This window comes from Mustelus asterias, chromosome 31 (genome assembly GCF_964213995.1).
Source record: "Mustelus asterias chromosome 31, sMusAst1.hap1.1, whole genome shotgun sequence".
Lineage (NCBI taxonomy): Eukaryota > Metazoa > Chordata > Chondrichthyes > Carcharhiniformes > Triakidae > Mustelus > Mustelus asterias.
In genome coordinates this window covers 1,018,567-1,033,622 of record NC_135831.1, presented here as the reverse complement: position 1 = coordinate 1,033,622, position 15,056 = coordinate 1,018,567, and the positions used below count along the sequence as shown (strand labels likewise).

At 50.9% G+C, this 15,056-nt stretch overlaps 1 protein-coding gene across 1 annotated transcript in view; it reads left to right on the top strand.

Annotated features, from left to right (window-relative positions):
• The window catches only part of LOC144481725 (disks large homolog 4-like), a 142,846-nt gene that overhangs the window by 84,372 nt on the left and 43,418 nt on the right, over positions 1-15,056 (top strand). Inside the window, 2 exon segments of the mRNA XM_078200873.1 lie at positions 11,425-11,478; positions 14,150-14,200. Coding sequence (XP_078056999.1) covers positions 11,425-11,478; positions 14,150-14,200 — 105 coding nt within the window.

Here is a 15,056-nt window from a genome sequence, read left to right as displayed (position 1 = left end):
GACCTCCCCAGATACAGGAGTGAGAGAGAGAGAGAGTGGGTTAGAGAGACCTCCCCAGATACTGGAGTGTGTGAGAGAGAGAGGGGGTTAGAGAGAACTCCCCAGATACTGGAGTGTGTGTGAGAGAAGGTTAGAGAGACCTCCCCAGATACAGGAGTGAGAGAGAGAGAGAGAGGGTTAGAGAGACCTCCTCAGACACAGGAGTGTGTGAGAGAGAAGGTTAGAGAGACCTCCCCAGATACAGGAGTGAGAGAGAGAGAGAGAGTGGGTTAGAGAGACCTCCCAGATACTGGAGTGTGTGAGAGAGAGAGGGGGTTAGAGAGAACTCCCCAGATACTGGAGTGTGTGTGAGAGAAGGTTAGAGAGACCTCCCCAGATACAGGAGTGAGAGAGAGAGAGAGTGGGTTAGAGAGACCTCCCCAGACACAGGAGTGTGTGAGAGAGAAGGTTAGAGAGACCTCCCCAGGTACAGGAGTGAGAGAGAGAGAGAGAGTGGGTTAGAGAGACCTCCCAGATACTGGAGTGTGAGAGAGAGAGAGTGGGTTAGAGAGACCTCCCCAGATACAGGAGTGTGTGAGAGAGAAGATTAGAGAGACCTCCCCAGATACAGGAGTGTGTGAGAGAGAAGGTTAGAGAGACCTCCCCAGATACAAGAGTGAGCGAGAGAGAGAGAGTGGGTTAGAGAGACCTCCCCAGATACTGGAGTGTGTGTGAGAGAGGGGGGGTTAGAGAGATCTCCCCAGATGCTGGAGTGTGTGAGAGAGAGGGGGTTAGAGAGACCTCCCCAGATACAGGAGTGTGTGAGAGAGAGAGAAGGTTAGGGAGACCTCCCCAGATACTGGATTGTGTGAGAGAGAGGGGGGGTTAGAGAGAGCTCCCCGGATACTGGAGTGTGAGAGAGAGAGAGAGAGGGTTCGAGAGACCTCCCCAGATATAGGGGTGTGTGTGAGAGAGAGGGTTAGAGAGACCTCCCCAGATACAGGAGTGTGTGAGAGAGAGGGAGCGTTAGAGAGACCTCCCCAGATACAGGAGTGTGTGAGGGAAAGAGAGAGGGTTAGAGAGACCTCCCCAGATACAGGAGTGTGTGATAGAGAGAGGAGGTTAGAGAGACCTCCCCAGATACATGAGTGTGTGAGAGAGAGAGAAGGTTAGAGAGACCTCCCCAGATACAGGAGTGTGTGAGACGGGGGGGGAGTTAGAGAGACCTCCCCAGATACAGGAGTGTGTGAGACGGGGGGGGAGTTAGAGAGAACTCCCCAGATACAGGAATGTGTGAGAGAGAGAGAAGGTTAGAGAGACCTCCCCAGATACAGGAATGTGTGAGACAGGGGGGGAGTTAGATAGACCTCCCCAGATACAGGAGTGTGTGAGACAGAGGGGTTAGAGAGACCTCCCAGGTACAGGAGTGTGTGAGCGAGAGAGAAGGTTAGAGAGACCTCCCCAGATACTGGAGTATGTGATAGAGAGAGAAGGGGTTAGAGAGACCTCCCAGATACAGGAGCGTGTGAGACAGAGGAGTTAGAGAGACCTTTCCAGACACAGGAGTGTGAGAGGGCGCAAGAGGAACCATCTTGGTTCCAGGAATGTGCTTCCAAGGGGTTACAGAAAGCCCCCCCCTCCCTGATCCGGGAGAGTGAGGAAGCGGATGGAGGGACCCTCTGAGACCCTGGGAAAGGTTCAATGCTCCAACATGGCTCGTCTTTGTGGGGAGTTGGGGGTGGGTGGGATTTCTCATCCGAGCGCAGTGGAGAACAATGACTTTCGCAGCATCTGCACTGAACGTTGACAGGTAATAATTTCCACTCGCAGCTGAAATTGTGTTTGATTAAAAAGTGGGAACGGAATAATAACAGTGTAAAGAATATTACACGGCTGAGTCTCCCAATCACAGTCACCCTGCCACAGCTGGAGGAATGAGAACACTTTTGTTTCCCCTGGCTTTCTTAAATAATTGACAGAGAGACTTGAAGAAGATGATGCAGAAACACACAAGGGATGCGCAGACAATTTATTTCCATCTTAAAGGAGCCAGTCCCTCTTTGCAAGGCACTTGTGAGAAAATTGGATCTTTGGCCCACGCAAGAAACCGGTTTCGGGGAAAATTGCCAAGCGTTGACGAATAGCAAGCCACGAAGAAAAGAGATTCGCCCCGTCACAGACATCTCGTTTTAATTTAAATCATGTCTTGAGAGCTGTCCCGCTGCGTCAAGCCGTCAGCGGGTCCCCGCCGTGAGTTCAATCCTCGTCCCCAAAGAACAGTACGGCACAGGAAACAAGGCCCTTCGGCCCTCCAAGCCTGTGCCGCTCCTTGGTCCAACTAGACCAACCGTTTGTATCCCTCCATTCCCAGGCTGCTCATGTGACTACCCAGGTAAGTCTTAAACGATGTCAGCATGTCTGCCTCCACCACCCTACTTGGCAGCGCATTCCAGGCCCCCACCACCCTCTGTGTAAAAAACGTCCCTCTGATATCTGAGTTATACTTCGCCACATCACACTCCTGCGAAAGATTCTAATCGAGAAGGGCGCAAATGAGTTCAGGAACGGAATTTTGATCTGATTTGTTATTGTCACACGTACTGGGACACAGTGAAAAGTATTGTTTCTTGCGTACCATACAGACAAAGCATACCATTCATAGAGTACATAGATTTGATTTATTATTAAAACATAGAACGTAGAACATTACAGCGCAGTACAGGCCCTTTGGCCCTCGATGTTGCGCTGACCAGTGGAACCAATCTAAAGCCCCTCTAATCTACACTATTCCAATATCATCCATATGTTTATCCAATAACCATTTGAATGCTCTCAACGTTTACGAGTCCACCACTGCTGCAGGCAGGGCATTCCACGGCCTTACTACTCTCTGAGTAAAGAACCTACCTCTAACATCTGTCCTATATCTCTCACCCCTCAATTTAAAGCTATGTCCCCTCGTGCTACCCATCACCATCCGTTGTCACATGTATTGGGACACAGTGAAAAGTATTGTTTCTTGAGCATGATACAGACAGCATACCGTTCATAGAGTACATAGATTTGATTTATTATTGTCACATGTACTGGGATACAGTGAAAAGTATTGTTTCTTGCGCCCTATACAGACAAAGCATACCGTTCATAGAGTACATAGGTTTGATTTATTATTGTCACATGTATTGGGATACAGTGAAAAGTATTGTTTCTTGCGCCCTATACAGACAAAGCATACCGTTCATAGAGTACATAGATTTGATTTATTATTGTCACATGTATTGGGATACAGTGAAAAGTATTGTTTCTTGCGCCCTGTACAGACAAAGCATACCAAAACTGCACACAGTACTCCAGCTGTGGCCTCACCAAAGTTCTGGACAACTCCAGCCTGACCCATAAGACACAGGAGCAGAATTAGGCCATTCAGCCCATCGAGTCTGCTCCCCCATTCAATCATGGCTGATCTGTCTCTCATCCCCATTCTCCTGCCTTTTCCCCATAACCCCTGATCCCCTTATTAATCAAGAACCTATCTATCTCTGTCTCAAAGACACTCAATGACCCGGCCTCCATAGCCTTCTGCGGCAAAGAGTTCCACAGATTCACCACTCTCTGGCTGAAGAAATTTCTCCTCAGTCACTCAGACAAGGGCTCTGGTCGAGAGCTTTAAGTATTTAGGTGTCCAGATCACCAACAACCTGTCCTGGTCTCCCATGCCGACACTATAGTTAAGAAAGCCCCACCAACACCTCTACTTTCTCAGGAGGCTAAGGAAATTTGGCATGTCAGCTACGACTCTCACCAACTTTTACAGATGCCCCATAGAAAGCATCCTTTCTGGGTGTATCACAGCTTGGTCTGGGGCTCCTGCTCTGCCCAAGACCGCAAGGAACTACAAAAGGTGGTGAATGTAGCCCAATCCATCACGCAAAGCAGCCTCCCATCCATTGACTCTGTCTACACTTCCCGCTGCCTCGGGGAAAAGCAGCCAGCATAATCAAGGACCTCACACACCCCGGACATAGATTTGATTTATTATTGTCACATGTACTGGGACACAGTGAAAAGTATTGTTTCTTGCGCGCTATACAGAGAAAGCATACCGTTCATAAAGTACATAGATTTGATTTATTGTTGTCACATGATCTGGGATACAGTGAAAAGTATTGTTTCTTGCGTGCTATACAGACAAAGCATACCGTTCATAGAGAAGGAAAGGAGAGGGTGCAGAATGTAGTGTTACAGTCATAGCTAGGGTGTAGAGAAAGATCAACTTAGTGCGAGGTAGGTCCATTCAAAAGTCTGACAGCAGCAGGGAAGAAGCTGTTCTTGAGTCGGTTGGTGCGTGACCTCAGACTTTTCTATCTTTTTCCCAACGGGGGCGGCACGGTGGCACAGTGGTTAGCACTGCTGCCTCACAGCGCCAGGGACCCAGGTTCGATTCCCACCCTCGGGTCACTGTCTGTGTGGAGTTTGCACGTTCTCCCCGTGTCTGCGTGGGTTTCCTCCGGGTGCTCCGGTTTCCTCCCACAGTCCAAAGATGTGCGGGTTAGGTTGATTGGCTATGCTAAATTGTCCCTTAGTGTCAGGGGGAATAGTGGGGTAAATACAGAGCTTTGCAGGGATAGGGTCTGGGTGGGACTGTTGTCGGTGCAGGCTTGATGGGCTGAATGGCCTCCTTCTGCACTGTAGGGATTCTATGAAGGTGGAAGAGAGAATGTCCGGGGTGCGTGGGGTCCTTGATTATGCTGGCTGCTTTTCCCGAGGCAGCAGCAAGTGTAGACAGAGTCAATGGATGGGAGGCTGGTTTGCGTGATGGATTGGGCTACATTCACCACCTTTTGTAGTTCCTTGCGGTCTTGGGCAGAGCAGGAGCCCATACCAAGCTGTGATACAACCAGAAAGAATGCTTTCTATGGGGCATCTGTAAAAGTTGGTGAGAGTCGTAGCTGACATGCCAAATTTCTTTAATCTTCTGTGAAAGTAGAGGCGTTGGTGGGGCTTTCTTAACTATAGTGTCGGCATGGGGGGGACCAGGACAGGTTGTTGGTGATCTGGACTCCTAGATACTTGAAGCTCTCGACTAGGGCCCTTGTCAGAGTGATTGAGGAGGAATTTCTTCAGCCAGAGAGTGGTGAATCTGTGGAACTCTTTGCCGCAGAAGGCTGTGGAGGCCGGGTCATTGAGTGTCTTTGAGACAGAGATAGATAGGTTCTTGATTAATAAGGGGATCAGGGGTTACGGGGAAAAGGCAGGAGAATGGGGATGAGAAAAATATCAGCCATGATTGAATGGCGGAACAGACTCGATGGGCCGAGTGGCCTAATTCTGCTCCTATATCTTATGGGTCAGGCTGGAGTTGACCAGAACTTTGGTGAGGCCACAGCTGGAGCACTGTGTGCAGTTCTGGTCACCACATTATAGGAAGGATGTGATTGCACTGGAGGGAGTGCAGAGGAGATTCACCAGGATGCTGCCTGGGATGGAACATTTAAGTTATGAAGAGAGGTTGGGTAAGGCTTGGGTTGTTTTCGTTGGAGCAGAGAAGACTGAGGGGTGACCTGATCGAGGTGTTCAAGATTATGAGGGAACACGGACAGGGTGGATCGGGAGCAGCTGTTCCCCTGAGTTGAAGGGTCAGTCACCAGGGGATATAGGTTCAAGGTGAGGGGGTGGGAGGTTTAGGGGGGATGTGAGGAAAATCTTTTTAACCCAGAGGGTGGTGAGGGTCTGGAATGCGCTGCCTGGGAGGGTGGTGGAGGCGGGATCCCTCACGTCCTTCAACAAGTACCTGGATGAGCACTTGGAGCATCGTAACATTCAGGGCTACGGGCCAAGTGCTGGCGAGTGGGGTTAGGTGGGAGTTCAGGTGTTCCTGATGTGTGGGTACAGACTCGATGAGTCTTCTACACTGTATGATTCTATGATAGCTGTGACAGAGAGCGAAGGGAAGCAAACTGAACTCCTTTATTTTCCCACCATCTGTCTGTCAGCCGAAGTATTTTAAATCTTGACATAATCTGTGGCGTTTTCCCAAAACCCTTGTTTTGTAACGTCAATTTGAAAGTGACTCACAACAAACCCTCTCTGCGGTTAAATCAGAAGCTTTGTTTGATTCACAATTTCAAACCTGGTGAGATGTTTGCCACAACCACACTTGTACAAGCACGCAAGCAAGAAGGAGATAGACAGGAAAAGAGTTTCATAATATGGGGAGGTGGTTATGGGCCAGTGGGATTATCGCGAAATTATTAATCCAGAAACTCAGCTAATGTTTCTGGGGGACCCCGGGTTCGAATCCCGCCACGGCAGATGGTGGAATTTGAATTCAATTAAAAATATCTGGAATTAAGAATCTACTGATGACCCATTGTGGGAAAAACCCATCTGGTTCCTTTAGGGAAGGAAATCTGCCGTCCTTACCCGGTCTGGCCTACACGTGACTCCAGAGCCACAGCCAATGGGGTTGACTCTCAACTGCCCTCCAAGGGCAACGAGGGATGGGCAATAAATCCTGACCAGCCAGTGGTGCCCATGTCCCAATAATTAATTTTTTTAAAATTAGCAATAACTTGGAACAACAAGGAAACAAAGATGGGGCGCAGGTTGTCCGTCTTGTCCACCACGGGAATCATAGCGGGTGGTACACGGACCTTGGCCTCGGATGGGGTTTTCCGGTCTTGAGGTGAGCACGGCTGGAAAATCCCGCTCTAGAATGTTAATTCAAGTGAATGTCACAACCGAGTGAGGTTTCCTCCTCAGAGGGGTTAAAGTTCAACTGGGTAACAGCGAACTGACAGCAGGAGTTGCCGAATTTCTTCAAAGTTGGCAAGGATGCAGCCAAAGTGAGGTTGCCGCGCAGAGACTTGGTCCACTCTACTGGCCAAGGAACCAGGCTTCCAGGAGAGGTTGAGACTTGAGGCAGGATTTGTTGTCAGCCTGGAGTCCTGCTGTGGTGTTGACATGCCGCGAGTCCAGGAATGTAACATTGCAACGTTCCAAAGGTCAAAAGAACTTGGGTCATGTGTTGTTGCACCTTGATGAGTCAGTTTCAGGCTGACAGTCAGATTGTACGGGCGGAAGTTTCCATGGACAGTGACCATGCAAAGGTCCGTTGATCTCAGGTGGGGTTTTCTGATCTTAGGACGAGTGCGGCCGGAGAATTCTGCCCACGTCTTTGGTCAAAATCCATGGTTGACCTTGGGAGATGGATGGTGACAATTAGGTCCTCTGCAGGTACAACGGGTTCAATGATGCTTCATTACAAGACCATTGGTCGGTGTTGTGGTGGTAAAGTCACTGGACTAGTGACCCAGAGGCCCAGGCTAATGGTCGCGGGTTCGAATCCCACCATGGCAGCTGGTGGAATTTAAGTGAATAAAATCCGAAATTGGAAGCTAAATCTCTGTGACCGTGATGACCATCATAGAATAGAATCCCTACAATGCAGAAGGAGGCCATTCGGCCCATTGAGCGTATACCGACCACAACTCACCCAGGCCCTATCCCCGTAACCCCATATTTACCCTGCTAACTTCCCGACACTAGGGTCAATTTAGCATGGCCAATCCCCCTAACCTACACATCTTTGGACACTAAGGGGCAATTTAGCATGGCCAATCCACCTAACCTGCACATCTTTGGACACTAAGGGGCAATTTAGCATGGCCAATCCACCTAACCTACACATCTTTGGACACTAAGGGGCAATTTAGCATGGCCAATCCACCTAACCTACACATCTTTGGACACTAAGGGGCAATTTAGCATGGCCAATCCACCTAACCTACACATCTTTGGACACTGAGGGGCAATTTAACATGGCCAATCCACCTAACCTGCACATCTTTGGACACTAAGGGGCAATTTAACATGGCCAATCCACCTAACCTACACATCTTTGGACACTAAGGGGCAATTTTAGCATGGCCAATCCACCTAACCTGCACATCTTTGGACACTGAGGGGCAATTTTAGCACGGCCAATCCACCTAACCTACACATCTTTGGACACTGAGGGGCAATTTAGCATGGCCAATCCCCCTAACCTACACATCTTTGGCCTGTGGGAGGAAACCGGAGCACCCGGAGGAAACCCACGCAGACATGGGGAGAAGGTGCAGACTCCACACAGACAGTGACCCGAGCTGGGAATCGAACCCAGGACCCTGGTGCTGTGAGGCAGCAGTGCTAACCCACTGTGCCACCCCATCAGTTGGTCGTAAAAGCACATCTGGTCCCTTTGGGGAAAGAAATATGGCCTACATGTGACTCCAGTCCCTACATGTGACTCCAGTCCCTACATGTGACTCCAGTCCCTACATGTGACTCCAGTCCCCACAGCCAATGTGGTTGACTTTAACTGCCCCTCTGAAATGGCCGAGCGAGACACTCAGTTCAAAGGGCAATTAGTGGTGGGTCTTTCCAACAATGCCCACATCCCAGTAAAACCAGGAGAGCAGCAGTATTGAAAGGAGTTAGGGAATATGGGCTGAATGGCCTCCGGTATAGATACAGACAGTCTAAGTGAGTGGGCGAGGGTCTGGCAGATGGAGCACAATGTTGGTAAATGTGAGATCATCCATTTTGGTCGGAATAACAGCAAAACGGACTATTATTTAAATGGTAAAAAGTTACAGCATGCTGCTGTGCAGAGGGACCTGGGTGTCCTTGTGCAGGAATCTCAAGGAGTTGGTTTGCAGGTGCAGCAGGTAATTAAGAAGGCAAATGGAATTTTGTCCTTCATTGCTGGAGGGATGGAGTTTAAAAACAGCGAGGTTATGTCGCAGCTGTGTAAGGTGCTGGTGAGGCCACACCTGGAGTACTGTGTACAGTTTTGGTCTCCTTACTTGAGAAAGGATATACTGGCACTGGAGGGGGTGCAGAGGAGATTCACTCGGTTGATTCCGGAGTTGAGAGGGTTGGCTTATGAGGAGAGACTGGGTAGACTGGGGCTATACTCATTGGAATTCAGAAGAATGAGGGGAGAGCTTACAGAAACATATAAGATTATGAAGGGAATCGATAAGATAGAAGCAGGGAGGTTGTTTCCACCGGCGGGTGAAACTAGAACTAGGGGGCATGGCCTCAAAATAAGGGGAAGCAGATTTAGGACTGAGTTGAGGAGGAACTTCTTCACACAAAGGGTTGTGAATCTGTGGAATTCCCTGTCCAGTGAGGCTACCTCATTGAATGTTTTTAAGGCAAGGATAGATAGATTTTTGAACAGTAAGGGAATTAAGGGTTATGGTGAGCAGGCGGGTAAGTGGAGCTGAGTCCACGGAAAGATCAGCCATGATCTTATTGAATGGCGGAGCAGGCTCGAGGGGCCAGATGGCCTACTCCTGCTCCTAGTTCTTATGTTCTGCACTGCAGGGATTCTATGATGAGTTGAATCAACCCTGTACTGGCCAGACTCAGTATTTAACATGTGCGCTGATCATAAGAAGAAGAAAATAAAACTCTCTCCTCTGACAAACATCCCTGGATTTTTGGAGACTTGCTGAGTAGGATTGTGTGGACTCCGCCTTCACTATGAGTGGTGTTCCTGATTGGCTGGTTTCCGTGCCGTTCAGTCCCCCTGTGCCTTCAACGCTGAAAGACTCGGCAAGACAACAGATGTCAAGTTGCTGTTTTCCCCAGTTTTGCCCTCAATCCCCTCCCGCTCCCGTGCCGTACTTTGCCAGGGCATTGCTATCCCTTCAGGAGCGATCGCCGAGATGTCAGGTACTGTCCATAAGACCCAGATATAGGCCCATCGAGTCTGCCCCGCCATATTCAATCATGGCTGATATGTCTCTCATCCCCATTCGAAGTTAAAGTTTATTTATTAGTGTCGCAAGTGAGGCTTACATTAACAGTGCAATGAAGTTACTGTGAAAAATCTCTTAGTCGCCACACTCCGGCGCCTGTTCGGGTTACACTGAGTCTGGCCAGTACAGGGTTGATTCAACTCATCATAGAATCCCTGCAGTGCAGAACATAAGAACTAGGAGCAGGAGTAGGCCATCTGGCCCCTCGAGCCTGCTCCGCCATTCAATAAGATCATGGCTGATCTTTTTGTGGACTCAGCTCCACTTACCCGCCCGCTCACCATAACCCTGAGGGAGAATTTAGCACGGCCAATGCACTCTAACCAGCACGTCTTTCTGACTGTGGGAGGAAACCGGAGCACCCGGAGGAAACCCACGCAGACACGGGGAGAATGTGCAGACTTCGCACAGACGGTGACCCAAGCCGGGAATCGAACCCGGGTCCCTGGCGCTGTGAGGTAGCAGTGCTAACCCGCTGTGCCACCCTTTGATCCCCTTACCCATCAAGAACCTATCTATCTCTGTCTTAAAGACACTCAATGACCCGGCCTCCACAGCCTTCTGCGGCAAAGAGTTCCACAGATTCACCACCCTCTGGCTGAAGAAATTCCTCCTCATCTCGGTTCGAAAGAGTCGTCCCTTCAAAGAACAAAGAACAATACAGCACAGGAACAGGCCCTTCGGCCCTCCAAGCCTGCGCCGCTCATGTGCCCAACTAGACCATTCTTTTGTATCCCTCTATTCCCACTCTGTTCATGTGGTTATCTAGATAAGTCTTAAACGATCCCAGCGTGTCCGCCTCAATCACCTTGCTTGGCAGCGCATTCCAGGCTCCCACCATCCTCCGTGTAAAATACGTCCCCCTGACATCTGTGTTGAACCCGTGACCCCTTCACTCTGAGGCTGTGCCCTCGGATCCCGGTCTCTCCAATGGAGGGCATTAGATATGGGGAGAGGTTGGGGAAACTTGGTTTGTTATCACTGGAACGACGGAGGTTGAGGGGCGACCTGATAGAAGTCTACAAGATTATGAGAGGCATGGACAGAGTGGATAGTCAGAAGCTTTTTCCCAGGGTGGAAGAGTCAATTACTCGGGGGCACAGGTTTAAGGTGCGAGGGGCAAGGTTTAAAGGAGATGTACGAGGCAGATTTTTTACACAGGGGGTGGTGGGTGCCTGGAACTCGTTGCCGGGGGAGGGAGTGGAAGTGGATACGGTCGTGGGTTTTAAGGGGCGTCTTGACAAATCCATGAATAGGATGGGAATAGAGGGATATGGTTCCCGGAAGGGTAGGGGGTTTTAGTTCAGTCGGGGGCAGCATGGTCGGTGCAGGCTTGGAGGGGCCGAAGGGCCTGTTCCTGTCCTGGAATTTTCTTTGTCAGTGGAAACATCTTCTCCACGTCCACTCTATCCAGGCCTGACAGTATTCTGTAAGTTTCAATCAGATCCCCCCTCTTCATCCTTCTGAACTCCATCGAGTACAGACCCAGAATCCTCGTACGCCCACCTCTGAACTCTCACTCTCATGGTTACCATCCAGTCGGATGTTGTGATGTGTGACCAGCACAGGTCCGATACTCGTGGCTTGGCCCAGTGATTAATATCTGACGTGACCTCCACTTTCTGCTCCGCAGGCGAACTCACCCCCGGTGATCGTGAACACAGACACTCTCGATGCTCCACCTTACGTAAGTCTCTCTCCCACCAGTGCCTACGTGTTTTGCGTCGGCTCCCTGAGCGTTTACCTGTTCTAAGACACACGTGTTGGAATATGAATCATGTCTCAGCTCAGAAACACGTCAGGTTCACCCGTGTTACAGACTGCATGGGAAGGTTCACAGATGTGGATGGATATTCAGAGATGGGCGATGTTAAGATCTCTGTGCCTTCGATTACATATAATCCACAGACCGAACACACAGAATAAACCTTCAACTCCGTTGAGGCGATGGGTGATGGGCGATGGGTGATGGGCGATGGGTGATGGGTGATGGGCGATGGGTGATGGGTGATGGGTGATGGGTGATGGGCGATGGGTGATGGGCGATGGGCGATGGGTGATGGGCGATGGGTGATGGGTGATGGGCGATGGGCGATGGGTGATGGGCGATGGGTGATCTGCTCACGCACAACCTACTTCAGCAACACCACGATTTTAATATTCTCATCCTTGTTTCCAAAGCCCTCCAACATCTCACTCCTCCCTATCTCTGTAACCTCCTCCAGCCCCCTATACCCCCTCCCTATCTCTGTAACCTCCTCCAGCCCCTACACCCCTCCCTATCTCTGTAACCTCCTCTCGCCTCCACACCCCCTCCCTATCTCTGTAACCTCCTCCACCCCCTCCCTATCTCTGTAACCTCCTCCAGCCCCTACACCCCCTCCCTCTCTCTGTAACCTCCTCCAGCCCCCGACACCCCCTCCCTATTTCTGTAACGTCCCCCAGCCTCTACACCCCCTCCCTATCTCTGTAACCTCCTCCAGCCCCTACACCCCCTCCCTATCTCTGTAACCTCCTCCAGCCCCTACACCCTCTCCCTATCTCTGTAACCTCCTCCAGCCCCTACACCCCCTCCCTATCTCTGTAACCTCCTCCAGCCCCTACACCCCCTCCCTATCTCTGTAATCTCCTCCAGCCCCTACACCCCCTCCCTATCTTTGTAACCTCCTCCAGCCCCTACCCCCCTCCCTATCTCTGTAACCTCCTCCAGCCCCTCCACCCCTCCCTATCGCTGTAACCTCCTCCAGCCCCTACACCCTCTCCCTATCTCTGTAACCTCCTCCAGCCCCTACACCCCTCCTCCTCATCTCTGTAATCTCCTCCAGCCCCTACACCCTCTCCCTATCTCTCTAACCTCCTCCAGCCTCTACATCCCTTCCCTATCTCTGTAACCTCCTCCAGCCCCTACACCCCCTCCCTATCTCAGTAACCTCCTCCAGCCCCCTACACCCCCTCCCTATCTCTGTAACCTCTTCCAGCCCCTACAACTCCTCCCTATCTCCGTAACCTCCTCCAGCCCCTACACCCTCTCCCTTTTCTCTCTAACCTCCTCCAGCCTCTACACCCCCTCCCTATCTCTGTAACCTCCTCCAGCCCCTACCCCCCTCCCTATCTCTGTAACCTCCTCCAGCCCCTACACCCCTCCCTATCGCTGTAACCACCTCCAGCCCCTACACCCTCTCCCTATCTCTCTAACCTCTTCCAGCCCCTGCACCCCCTCCCTATCTCTGTAACCTCCTCCAGCCCCTACACCCCCTCCCTATCTCTGTAACCTCCTCCAGCCCCTACACCCCTCCTCCTCATCTCTGTAATCTCCTCCAGCCCCAACACCCCTCCCTATCTCTGTAACCTCCTCCAGCCCCTACACCCCCTCCCTATCTCTGTAACCTCCTCCAGCCCCTACACCCTCTCCCTATCTCTGTAACCTCCTCCAGCCCCAACACCCCTCCCTATCTCTGTAACCTCCTCCAGCCCCTACACCCCCTCCCTATCTCTGTAACCTCCTCCAGCCCCTACACCCCCCCTATCTCTGTAACCTCCTCCAGCCCCTACACCCCCCCCTATCTCTGTAACCACTTCCAGGATGTTGTGCTGAGGGTATATTAAAGTTTATTTATCAGTGTCACAAGTGGGCTGACATTAACACTGCAATGAAGTTACTGTGAGAATCCCCCAGTCGTCACACTCCGGTGCCTGCTCGGGTAACACTGAGGGAGAATTTAGCACGGCCAATCCACCCTAACCCGCACGTCTTTCAGACTGTGGGTGGAAACCGGAGCACCCGGAGGAAACCCACGCAGACACGGGGAGAACGCGCAGACTCTGCACAGACAGTGACCCGAGGCCGGGAATCGAACCCGGGTCCCTGGCGCTGTGAGGCAGCAGCGCTAACCCACTGTGCCACCGTGCTGCTGGGATTGAACCCGGGTCCCTGGCGCTGTGAGGCAGCAGTGTTAACCCACTGTGCCACCGTGCTGCTGGGATTGAACCCGGGTCCCTGGCGCTGTGAGGCAGCAGTGTTAACCCACTGTGCCACCGTGCCGCTGGGATTGAACCCGGGACCCTGGCGCTGTGAGGCAGCAGCGCTAACCCACTGTGCCACCGCGATGGAAAAGTTGCCTCGTAGTCTCTCAGTGTTGTCGGCTCAGTAAGAAGTCTCCCAACACCAGGGTTAAAGTCCAACAGGTTTATTTGACAGCACGAGCTTTCGGAGCGCTGCCCCTTCATCAGGGTGAGTGTGGTAGAATATTGCGGAATGCCAGGCTCGGCTGAAAGTCATGTTAAATTGTCAGAAGCCCCTTCCTCACTGCACGAGTTGTTGAGTTGGGAGTGTGACCGTCTCTCCTTCTCTGTGACAGATCAATGGCACTGATGGAGAGATTGAATATGAAGAAATCACACTGGAAAGGGTAAGTGATGGCACCTTCTTTCCCACAACTTGTCCAATCTCACCCCCCTTTTATCTCGAAAGCACGGAGGGAGCAAAGCATGCTGGGTCATGAACCGCGCCACCTCACAACCCGTGCACACTCGGTCTGTACCCGTCCCTCCACCCTGTGTCTTCGAGCATCCAGTACGTTGTGTTATGGTTCAGGTAGGAAACTCCAAAGTGTTTTATGGAGCCCACCTGGGTCATAAGTTTTGCCTCTTGAATTTGGCTCGGGTGAGCATGAGATGTTCCACCTCAGGTATGATTCAAGTGACCCACTAGGGAGCTTTTACCAAGCAACGTTTATTGAAGAATATATAGTTAACATGTACAGTAGGAAAACGGGCAAGAACTTTTATCAATTACAAGCAAAAACAAAACAGCCACAGTAATGTATAACCCTTAATGAATATCTGTAATCGTCATCGAGTCACAGAGGGTAACAACATGGAAACAGGCCCTTCGGCCCAACTTGTCCATGCTGCCCTTTTTTAAAAAACCCCTAAGCTAATTCCAATTGCCCGCATTTGGCCCATATCCCTCTATACCCATCGTACCCATGTAACTATCTAAATGCTTTTTAAAAGACAAAACTGTACCCACCTCTACTACTGCCTCTGGCAGCTCGTTCCAGACACTCACCACCCTCTGTGTGAAAAAATTGCCCCTCTGGACCCTTTTGTATCTCTCCCCTCTCACCCTTAACCCTATGCCCTCTAGTTTTAGACTCCCCGACCTTTGGGAAAAGATACTATCTAGCTGATCTGTGCCCCTCATTATTTTATAGACCTCTATAAGGTCACCCTTCAGCCTCCTACGCTCCAGAGAAAAAAGTC